Here is a 12321-nt window from a genome sequence, read left to right on the forward strand (position 1 = left end):
TTCAAAGATTAATATGAACCATAATAGGATATTTTATTTATATTTGATGATGGATGGTCTTTTTAGGGTTACTTTGGTGTTTGCATGTTCAGGATAGGAGTTTATGAGCATTTTTAGAGGCGGTTCCCAAACATTCGCGGATTCTAACTATTTGCGGGGGTCTGGTACGCATCCCCCGTGAATACGGGGGGTCTGGTACGCATCCCCCGCGAATACGGGGGGACCACTGTATCTGCCAGGTAAGTATGTACAAAACTTTATTGTATCATAATATAATTTCACAGTCCAATCTCTGTCCTACAGCTCAGGATAATCTTGGCCTTTTTCTGATAAGAAAATTTGGATTTCATCAAAGCATTCCAGAAATCTCTCCAATACTTTCCCACAGCTTAACACCTAACACTGCAGTGCAAGGGTATATCTTTGTTCACACTGTCCACCTCTTCAAGGAAAGCTTGAAACTGCCTGTGTGTAAGAGAAGAGTGTGCAACAAGAAAATTTACTACTTTTGTAACAGTAGTCATCACCTTGTTGAGATCAGAGCTCGAGATCTTGGCACATAAATTTTCTTAGGAACTATGCAGTGCAATTTCAGAATGGGGTGCCCAATTTTATCCTCAACCATCTTAGTAAAACCCCCCTTTTTTTCCTACCATAGCAGGAGCACCATCTGTTGTAATGGCAAAAATCTTTCCTATGTCTACCCCTCTGTTCTTAGAATGGTCAGTGAATGCCTTCAGTATGTCTTCTCCCTTGGTGGTGCCATACACAGGTTTAAGACAACACAGCTCCTCGTGTACCTCTGTGTCACTATACCTGGCAAAAACAGCCAAGCGGGGAATACCATTGATATCCATGCTTTCATCCAGGGCCACACTGAACACAGGTGCACTTGTTAAAGCAACCATTTGCTGCTGACTTACGTTATCAGCCACTTCAGAAATACGTCTCTCCACGGTTTTAGCTGAGACAGCCATGTCTTTTATCCATGAGATGATAACGTGTTTGTTTGATATGCCATCAAATAACACCTCAGAGTACTCTAGGAAAGCTGCTTTTATAAAATCTCCATCAGTAAAAGGGTTTCCATGCTTAGCAATACACAGAGCTAATTTGTGACTGGCTTCAGTTTCATCATTTTTGCTAGCACTCAAGTTTTTTAGCACATTACTTTGTTTCTCATAGCGGGATATTACTTTCTTAATCACCTGTCTTGTCAGCACTATCCTTGAAAGTCCTCTTGTGTTTTGTTTCAAAGTGTTGTTTAACACTCGATGTGTGGCACACAACATTTTTGCAGCCGAAAGCACACACAGCACGATTATTCTGCTGAATAAATCCAAAGTCATTTGTCCATGATGACTGAAATGATCGGACATCAAGCTTGACTTTTTTTCGCAGTAACCATGGTGATGATTAACCAGAAAGAATATTATGTACAGCGGCTAAAGAGTCACTGAAACAACAGCGCTTTGTGACCGATGCGAACGACTGGTGGGGGCACTCCGGTACCAACAGGTCCCATACTCGTCTACATCTCGTTGCACTCACATTCGTACCCCTCATCATGGGTACGAAACATTTTCGTTTTAAATCATTGTATCATAAGAAAGAAAAGATAGACAGATAAATATATAGATAGTCAGATAGATTGATAGATAAATAAATAGATAGATATGACAATTTAAATCATAAAGTTAATAAACCATAAAGATAAAAGTAATTACAGTGGTACCTCGAGATACGAGATTAATCCGTTCAAAGGCGGCCTTTGTATCATGAGCTTTTGTATCTTGGACCGCATTTTACATGTAAAATGGCTAATCCATTCCAAGCCCTCCAAAAACACCCCAGTAAATTTCATATTAAAACTAAATTGACCTATAAACAATGAAATACTACAACAATTTGGACCATTCAATACCTAACTTAATACATACTACTAATATACCTGTAAATAAAGTGTATTAGTGTACATGGTATACAAGAAATACTGTACGTACGTACATACGTGTGTAGTAAAATGTGGAAGCTTACCTTTCGAGTGAGGCTATCTCCGAAAGTGGCAACAGAGGAGGACAAATGGCAGATACGTACGTACACTTAACTTCACGAAACACATAAAAAAATGTAAGGAAAACATAAACTAAACTTTACGAAACACATTAGCAAAACTGTAACGCTTAACTTTACAAAAAACTTAAAATTAAATTTTTTTTTGTTGTCTTATTTTTACATTTTTTTTTACCTTTTTATACTTTACATTTTTTTCCTTTGTACAAAATTTCGACTTCTTCACCACTTTCAACTTTGTTTTTTAGTATCACTTGGTTCTTCCTTTTTGCTTACTACTCCTACTAAAGGCCTCTTTAAAAAATAACTATCCAAGGAGGATTGCTTCTGTGTACTTTTAACAATGTTCCTGAAATGACTCGGGCAAACGTCATCGAACTGTGCAAGCATACAACCTGTGTAAGCCTTTTCGGGGTGTCTTTTCTACAAATGATTGCACTTTATGAAAAGCAGCTAGAGCATCCTTAATTTCTGCCGTTGTCATAGAGTCCTCGTCCTCCTCCTTGCCGCTGCTAGAGAACTCCTCTTGAACGTTGTTATGTTGCATGGCCTCCAACTCCTTCTGGTCATCTGTCGTAAGCTTCTCTTGGTGCTCCTCGAGGTCATTGATGTCGTCCTTGTCGACGACCAGCCCCATGGACTTGCCAAGTGCAACGATCTCGTCAAGATCTGGTTGCAAAACAGTTTCAGGGATCGTCAACTGTTTCTAATCTGCAGCACCAGCTTCGCCCACGTTGAATCCCTCGAAGTCTCGGGCGGATACGGCATCAGGCCAGAGTTTCCTCCACGAGGAATTCAAGATTTGCCTCGAAACCTCCTGCCAAGCTTGATCGATGAGTCGGATGCATATTACGATATCGAAATGCTCCTTCCAAAATTCACGCAGGGTGTGGTTTGTGGTATCGGTGATGTCGAAACATCTCTTGAAAAGATGTTTCGTATACAGCTTCTTGAAGTTCGATATCACTTGCTGGTCCATGGGCTGGTGGAGAGGGGTGGTGTTAGGCAGAAGATAAAGAACCTTGATGAAGGAATACTCTGCTAGGATATCTTCCTCGAGGCCAGGAGGGTGAGCAGGGGCATTGTCCAACACCAGCAGGCATTTCAGAGGGAGGCGCTTCTTCTCCAAGAATTTCTTCACTGTCGGGCTGAAACACAGATTTACCCACTCGTTGAACAAAAACCTCGTTACCCAGGCTTTCACATTAGCCCTCCACATCACTGGAAGCTTCTACTTAAGCATTTTGTGGGCCTTGAAGGCTCGAGGAGTCTCGGAATGATAGATAAGTAGGGGCTTCACCTTGCAATCCCCACTGGCGTTGGAACAAAGTGCGAGCGTAAGCCTGTCTTTCATAGGCTTATGCCCAGGTAGCTTCTTCTCTTCCTGCGTGATGTACGTCCAACAAGGCATTTTTTTTCCAAAAAAGGCCAGTCTCATCACAGTCGAAGACTTGCTGAGAACTGTAGCCTTCCTTAATCATCATCTCGTCGAATGTCTTTTTAAAGGCTTCGGCTGCTTTCGTGTCCGAGCTGGCCGCCTCCCCATGCCGCACCACCGATGAATTAAACTAATAAAAGATAACCTTTCTGTAAATAATGAATCAAAATTTTTCTGATGTATTCAGTATAAGAAACAAAAGAACCGCCCAAGGTGAAAACGCAGAAATTATAGCGAATCCGGGAGAATGCGTAGAAATTGAATTTAATCAATGAAACTTCAATTGACCCTTGATTGCAATATAGATTTGTCATTTTGAATTCATGATGATAACATAGATGTGCATCACCAAATTGTAAAGTGGGCCAGCACCCCCTACGAAGAACATTCTTCCCCAGGGCGCAGCTCAGTAAAGTAAGGTGATTGCAACACTCTCCTCTGATCAAGCTCGTTAATAGTTTTAAGATATGTGCTTAAGATAGATTTATTGAGGTGCATCTGTTTCATATTTGAAATGACTTGGTCATTATCACTTTAGATGTGTTAGTTCTTGTATTGGGACCCCTTTGGTGAATATATGGGAACTGTCTATTTTTTCAACTTGAATAGATTATTTTTGTAATAAAATTGTGAAAACTGTCAACCTTGTCTATTCAACCCTACTCTGAAACTGTTTCGCAACCAGATCTTGATGAGATCGTTGCACTCGGTAAGTCCATTGGACTGGTCGTCGACGAGGACAACATCAATGACCTTCTCCAGGAGCATCAAGAGGAGCTTACGACAGATGACCTGAAGGAGTTAGAGGCCATGCAACATAACGTCGTTCAAGAAGAGTTCTCTAGCAGCGGCGAGGAGGAGGACCCTTTGACAACGGCAGAAATTAAGGATGCTCTAGCTGCTTTTCATAAGGTGCAATCATTTGTAGAAAAGAGACACCCTGAAAAGGCTTACACAGGTTGTATACTTGCGCAGTTTGATGACGTTTGCCTGAGTCGTTTCAGGAACATTTTTAAAAGCAGGCAGAAGCAATCTTCCTTGGATAGTTATTTTTTAAAGAGACCTGTAGTAGTAAGCAAACAGGAAGGTCCAAGTGATACGAAAACAGAAAATTGAAAGTGGTGAAGAAATTGAAATTTAAAAAAAAAACGCTAAGTAAAAAAGAAAAAAAAAGAAAAATCAGAAAAAGGCAAAAGAAAGAAATTTAATTTCAAGTCCTGAAGGGACATTGAAGTCAGCCCCAGACTTCAAGGCTTCTCGAGGTTGGTTTGATAAATTTCGTAAACGGACAGGCATCCATTCGGTGGTGCGGCATGGATAGGCTGCCAGCTCGGACGCTAAAGTGGCCAAAGCCTTTATTAAGACGTTCTACAAGATGACAATCAAAGAAGGCTACAGTTCTCAGCAAGTCTTCGACTGTGATGAGACTGGCCTTTTTTGGAAAAAAATGCCTCGTCGGACATACATCACAGAGGAAGAGAAGAAGCTACCTGGGCATAAGCCTATGAAAGACAGGCTTACACTTGCACTTTGTTCTAATGCCAGTGGGGATTGTAAGATGAAGCCCCTACTTGTCTATCATTTCGAGACTCCTCGAGCCTTCAAGGCCTAAAAAGTGATTAAAGGAGAAGCTTCCGGTGATGTGGAGGGCTAATGCAAAAGCCTGTGTTACGAGACTTGCTCATTGAGTGAGTAAATCTGTGTTGCGACCCGACAGTGAAGAAATTCTTGGAAGAGAAGTACCTCCCTCTGAAATGTCTGCTGGTGTTGGACAATGCCCCTGCTCACCCTCCTGGCCTCGAGGAAGATATCCCAGTGGAGTACTCTTTCATCAAGGTTCTTTATCTTCCACCTAACACCACCCCTCTCCACCAGCCCATGGACCAGCAAGTGATATCGAACTTCAAGAAGCTGTATATAAAACATCTTTTCAAGAGATGTTTCAACATCATCGATACCACAAACCTCACCCTGCGTGAATTTTGGAAGGAGCATTTCGATATCGTCATATGCATCTGACTCATCGATCAAGCTTGGCAGGAGGTTTCGAGGCAAACCTTGAATTCTTCATGGAGGAAACTCTGGCCTGATGCCGTATCCGCCCGAGACTTCGAGGGATTCAACGTGGGTGAAGCTGAAGCAGATTCAGAAACAGTTGACGATCCTGAAACAGTTTTGCAACCAGATCTTGACGAGATCGTTGCACTTGGCAAGTCCATGGGGCTGGTTGTCGATGAGGACGACATCAGTGACCTTATCCAGGAGCACCAAGAGGAGCATACGACGGATGACCTGAAGGAGTTGGAGGCCATGCAACATGACGTCGTTCAAGAAGAGTTCTCTAGCAGCGGCGAGGAGGAGAAGGAGGACCCTATGACAATGGCAGAAATTAAGGATGCTCTAGCTGCTTTTCATAAAGTGCAATCATTTGTAGAAAAGACACCCCGAAAAGGCTTACACAGGTCGTATGCTTGCTCAGTTCGATGACATTTGCCTGAGTCATTTCAGGAACATTTTTAAAAGCAGGCAGAAGCAATCTTCCTTGGATAGTTATTTTTTAAAGAGACCAGGAGTAGTAAGCAAACAGGAAGGTCCAAGTGATACGATAAAACAGAAAGTTGAAAGTGGTGAAGAAATTGAAATTTTTTAAAAAAAATAAAAGTAAAAAAAGAAAAAAAACAAATTAAAAGATCAGGCAAAGGCAAAAGAAAGAAATTTAATCTCATGTTTTTTGTAAAGTTAAGTATTAATGTTTTCTGCCATTTATTATTGTGTTTCGTAAAGTTTAGTGTTAATGTTTTCTGCCATTTTTTAATGTTTCGTAAAGTTAAGTGTTCATGTTTTCTGCCGTTTGTCCTCCTCCTCTGTCGCCACTTTCGGACATTGCCTCACTCGAAAGGTAAGGTTCCACAATTTACTACATATGTATGTACATGTACGTACAGTATTTCTTGTACCCTTTACACTAATACACTTCATTTGAGATGAATCTTACCTACTGTTAAATTTAGCTATATCTCCCCACCGATTAGGCGAGTCGGCATTAAAAAAAAAAAAAATTGAATGGCTGCCTGGATGACTGTCTAGTTTACCTGTTCTCCACCAGGTGTGTTTCGAATGTTTTAGCTCTTGTCAGAATTCTCCTTGCCGCCGTTGTGGCTAGGCGATTGTTGGTATTCTATGAAGTTTGGCTGTTTTACACCTGCTTACGGTATTGTAATTTCATTTTCCTAGGATATCTTCCACCAGAAGTAAAACCAACAACATCAGGCTATGTAGGAATGTTTTGGTGTAACCAGGATGGTGAAATTGGAATTTAATGTATGACACTTACCTGGCAGGTATATATATAGCTATATTCTCTGTTCCACCTGGCAGAAATTTTCAAAACTCGCGGCAAACGCTAGTAACCTATTAGTAGTTCAGGCAACCACCACCCCGTTACCGTGGCGCTAGCGCTAGGAACCGTTCCCAATTGGGCCAGATTTTCTCTGCCAGCTGAACCGGCAACATTGTTGGTGGTTCCCTGCTAGGATTTTCATTCTCGTTGCTGACTTTTCATGGATTTTTGGTATTGTACTTGGAAACGTTAGCTTGGCATTCGCTTTGGATTGTTCTTTAAATATGTCGGATACTGGAAGTATGTTTAGAGTTTGTGTAAAAGAGGGGTGTAAGGTAAGGTTGCCGAAGGCTTTGGTCGACCCTCATACTATTTGTAAGAAGTGTAGAGAGAATGCGTGTACTTGGGAGAATAGGTGTTTTGAATGTGAGAATTTATCAGAGAAGGAGTGGAAGATATTTATGAAATATGTTGAAAGGCTTGAGAAAGATCGTGTAAGGAGATCTGTTTCTCGTAGTGAGAAGTCGAATTCTTCTAGCAAGAGGAGTGAATGTGTTTCCTCTCCAGCTCCTTCTAACGTAGAATTGGTAGTTCCTTCTCCCCAGGTATCTCCTGCGCCCGCTGCTGTATCGGAGGAGGCGAACGATACACAGATTGTTAAGGTGTTCTCTGCCCTTGCGTCCATGGGCGACCAGATACAGCGACTTACGGATAAAGTTAGTGCTTTTGATGTCAGTGAAAGTGTAGTGGAGGGGGCGTCTGATCGTCTCTCTCGTGCTCCTAGACCTAGACCTCTGTCAAGCTCCCAGACCCAAGGGAGAAGGCATGTCGACAGTCGAAGGGAGGCGAGAGAGGTTTTATCGCGATCAGGCGTCCCTTCGAACAGTCCTGTTGCAAGTTCCCAGGCTGTTGCAGTTCGCCGCAGAAAAGGCATAACTGGGAAGTGTGCGTCCTCGGATGGTTCGACATCTGAGCGGGAACGTCGGTATGCAGTTGTGTCTCGCCCCCTCAAGAGGACTTTCAGGACATCGACCGCTCTCGAGAGACATGCTCAAGATCGTGAGGCTTGGAGTAGTCCGGAGGTTTTGTCCTCCTCGGAAGACGGGGACGCAGTTCCGATCAAGAGGAAGAGGATCTTTCGTTCTAAAGAGGACTCAGTACGGCCTTCTCGTTCTTGGATTTCGATGAGAAACTCTCCTCCATCTTCTTGCTTGTCTTCCCCGTCGTCTCTACTCGTCGGTAGAGTACAAGATCGCTCTCCGTTACGTCGCAGTCCTTCTCATAATCCTCCTCCTTCTTCCTCTGCCATTCAGGAAGATAGTATGAAGGGTTTCTTAAGGGAAATGCAGTCTAAGCTGGCAGTTCTCGTTAAGTCTTGGGATGCTCCTTTGCAGGCATCTTCGAGGCGGAAGGACGATTTCCTTCCCGTTAAGTCTTCTAAGAAGACGAAGACAAGGATGCGTTCGCCGAGGATGTAGGACGCACTGGCTCTACGAGGACGGCGATCGCTTGGTTTTTCAGGACGCAGAACGCAGGAAGAAGAAGATGGTTTCGGAAGAAGCAGGACGCAAACGTCAGGACTCGGAATCACTTGTGGACGCAAGACGCAGGCGGCAGGAAGCAGATGTGTCTACGATGGACGCAGGACGCAGGCGGCAGGACATCGATAGGCGGCAGGACGCTGATTCTTCGTTAGCCGCAGGACGCAGGCGGCAGGACGTTATTCCGCCAGCGAAGCGTCAACACGACAGTGATCTGCAAGACATTTCTTCAGCAGAAGAGGATTTGGATTTTGTTGAGGAGAAGAATACGGAACCGTCTTCGGATTACAAGATTCTGACTTCACGTCTGCTTTCGATTTTTGAAGGTGAATTTAAACCAACGGCTCCTTTATCTCCCTTATCTCAGTTTTCCAAGACTAAGACTCCAAAGAAGTCCTCTTTCCTTAAGATGACTCTGTCGATTTCGGCGAAGAAGGCCCTTCAACATGTGAATGACTGGATGAAGGATAAGAAAGAAGCGGGGAAATACTCTTTCGCTTTTCCACCAGCTAAGTTAGCATCGAAGTCAGGAGTATGGTTACGCTACTGGAGAAAGTCTAGGCCTGGGAGTACCTGCCTCCTCCAGGGGGAACTTCTCCAGTATAGTGGACAGCTCACGCAGACAGGCGTTGCAGTCTGCTAAGGTCTGGTGGACTTCGTCCGAGTTTGACCATCTTTTTAAAGGGATTTTTAGGACTTTCGAAGTCTTCAATTTTCTAGATTGGTCTTTGGGAGCACTGGCGAACTCCCTAGAAGAAGAAGATTCGCAGGATATGGAGGTGGCTAAGAGCATTATGTCCTGCATGGACAAGGCTCTGAGAGATGGAACGAATGAACTGGCTTCTTTGTTCACAGCAGGAGTACTGAAGAAGAGGTCGCTGTTGTGTTCTTTCGCTTCAAAAGGGGTTTCAAACTCTCAGAAATCGGAGTTGCTGTTCTCTCCCCTTTCGAAACAACTGTTCCCTTCAGAGGTGATTAGGGATATAGCTCTCTCCCTTTCTTAGAAGGCCACTCAAGATCTTCTCTCTTCTTCAGTTATGAAGTTCTTACCATCCAAGTTGGTTAAGAAAACTCCAAAGGAATCAAGGCCTTCGCAACAGCCCTTTCGAGGCAGAACGTTCGCTCGACCCGCCTTTAGAGGTAAGAGAGTACCCGCGAAAAGAGGAGCCAAGACCACCTCTAAACAATGAGATCTCAGTCCTCCAGACGACAGTGGGAGCCAGATTTCAAGGTTTTTGGGAAGTTTGGCAGAACATGAAGGCAGATCCCTGGGCTGTCAACGTAGCTCGGGAAGGGTACAAGATTCCTTTCTTAAAGAGACCTCCTCTCGCAACATCTCCGAGAGCCCCCTCGGGGCAAATTACAACGATTTAGTGAAGAAAACGGCTCTGTGGGAGCAAGTAGCTTCCATGCTAGAGAAAGGAGCCATAGAACCTGTTCTGGATCACGAATCTCCGGGATTTTACAACCGGTTGTTCCTGGTTGCAAAGTCCTCGGTTTAAGGCCCTGTGCTTCGGCCTTTGCACAGCCCCCCAAGTGTTCACGAGGATGATGTCCAATGTGGCGAGATGGTTGCACTGAAGAGGGATCAGAGTGTCTTTTTACCTGGACGACTGGTTGATAAGATCCCAATCAAGAAGTCAATGTCTGGAGGACTTGAATCAAACGTTGAACTTAGCAAAAGACCTAGGTCTTGTGGTAAACATGGGAAAGTCTCAATTGAATCCCCAACAACAGATAGTTTATTTGGGGCTTCAGATATCGTCAGTGACTTTTCGGGCTTTTCCGTCCCCCTAAAGGCAAGCCCTATGCATTCGGAAGGTGCAGGACTTTCTAGAGAAAGACCGATGCTCAGCAAGAGAGTGGATGAGTCTACTGGGCACACTCTCTTCGCTAGAGAGGTTCATTTCTTTGGGAAGACTGCACATGAGACCTCTACAGTTTTTCCTGAAGGATTCATGGCCAAGAAAATTGCAACCGGATTCCTTCCAGTTTCTAATTCCTGCCGAAGTGAAGGAGGAATTAAAGTGGTGGCTAACTCCAGGCAGGTTAGCAAGAGGGATGTCGCTTCAACAGAAGAGACCAGACCTCATCTTGTATTCAGACGAGTCGGACGCGGGTTGGGGAGCGACATTAGGCCCTCAAGAGGTGTCGGGACTTTGGAGCAAGGAAGAAACAAGTTGGCACATAAACAGGAAGGAACTGATGGCAATTTTCTTGGCCTTGAAGCACTTCAGAGAGTTGATTCGAGACAAGACAGTACAGATCAACTCGGACAACACAACTGCTCTGGCATACATCCGCAAACAAGGAGGGACTCATTCTTTTCCCCTCTACAAGCTGGCAAAGGAAGTTCTGCTTTGGGCGGAAGAGGAAAACATTGTGCTGCTCACCAGGTTTATACAGGGGGAGAAAAATGTGAGTGCGGACCTGTTGAGCAGGAGAGAACAACTTCTCCCGACGGAGTGGACTTTGCACATGGAGGTTTGCCAGAGCCTGTGGAAGTTGTGGGGCCGTCCGGTAGTAGATCTTTTTGCGACGGCCAGAACAAAAAGATTACCAACCTATTGCTCTCCGGTTCCAGATCAGGAAGCAGTGGCGGTCGACGCATTCCTGATGGATTGGACAAACTTAGATGTTTACGCTTTTCCTCCATTCAAAGTACTGGGGAAAGTCATGAAGAAGTTCAGGGAGAGCCAAGGAACGAGGATGACCTTAATAGCTCCGTTTTGGCCGGCCCAAAGTTGGTTCACAGAGGTACTGGAATGGACAATAGATACGCCAAGAACTCTTCCTCTAAGAGTAGATTTACTCAGACAACCCCACTTCGACAGGTTTCACAAGAATACCCTCGCTCTGGGTCTGACTGCGTTCAGACTATCGAAAGTCTTGTCAGAGCGAGGGGATATTCTAGAGAGGTGGCCAGTGCAGTGGCTAGAGCCAGAAGAACCTCCACAATTACAGTATATCAGTCGAAGTGGGAGAATTTCCTCGGAAGTGGTGTAAGAACAGGAAAGTGTTCTTGCATCCAAGTACCTCTGTGACCCAAATCGCAGACTTCCTTCTATACTTGAGGAAGGATTTAGGATTGTCAGTTTCTACAATCAAAGGCTATAAAATTTTGTATGCTAACCTCAGTGTTTAGACACAGAGATCTAGACATATCTAATAACTTAGACCTTAGAGATCTGATTAGGTCATTTGGTACCAAGAAACAACCCCAATGCAGGCCACCTGCTTGGAACCTCGATGTTGTCTTGAAGTATTTAACTTCTAGCAAATTCGAGCCCTTAGAGAAATCCTCTCTGAGAGATGTTGCTATCTTTTTAGTCGCTTTGGCAACGGCTAAAAGAGCTAGTGAGCTTCAGGCCATATCGAAGAAGGTGGGATGGAGACATGGCAACGCAGTGTGTTCATTCCAGGAAGGTTTCTTGGCCAAGAATGAGAATCCGGCTAATCCTTGGCCAAGATCCTTTGAAGTTTTGGGTCTTTCTGAGTTAGTGGGTCATGAGCAAGAAAGAGTTCTCTGCCCAGTGAGAGCATTGCGATTTTATATGGAAAGAACAAGAGAGATCAGAGGGAATTCTGATGCTCTTTGGTGTTCAGTTAAAGACCCCAGTAGACCCATGACGAAGAACGCTCTAGCCTTCTTCATGAGAGAGTTGATTAGAGAAGCTCACATGTTGTGTCAAGAGCAGAGCTTTGGTATTTTGAAAGTGAAGGCTCATGAAGTCAGGGCAGTTGCGACTTCATTGGCTTTTAAAAAGAATTTAGCCCTCAAAGAAATTATTGAATCCACATATTGGAGAACTAATTCAATATTTGCGTCTCATTATCTTGGGGATATTCAGACAACCTTTGATAATTGTCAGACGCTAGGTCCATACGTGTCCTCTGGTACAGTATTGGGCAAAGGAGTTACTACCCCA

General features: G+C 44.0%; 2 protein-coding genes across 2 annotated transcripts in view; one reads left to right on the forward strand and one right to left on the reverse strand.

The window, feature by feature from the left end:
• Positions 1–12321, forward strand: part of LOC135219863 (sortilin-related receptor-like) — a 253800-nt gene that overhangs the window by 21220 nt on the left and 220259 nt on the right. The window lies entirely within an intron of this gene.
• LOC135219004 (uncharacterized) lies at positions 279–1292 on the reverse strand. Its single transcript, XM_064255441.1, has 2 exons — positions 654–1292; positions 279–326 (listed from the first exon to the last, which is right to left on the reverse strand). Exons 1-2 carry the CDS (start codon positions 1290–1292, stop codon positions 279–281), a joined length of 687 nt encoding a protein of 228 aa, XP_064111511.1.

The sequence above is a fragment of the Macrobrachium nipponense genome, chromosome 1 (genome assembly GCF_015104395.2).
Source record: "Macrobrachium nipponense isolate FS-2020 chromosome 1, ASM1510439v2, whole genome shotgun sequence".
NCBI lineage: Eukaryota > Metazoa > Arthropoda > Malacostraca > Decapoda > Palaemonidae > Macrobrachium > Macrobrachium nipponense.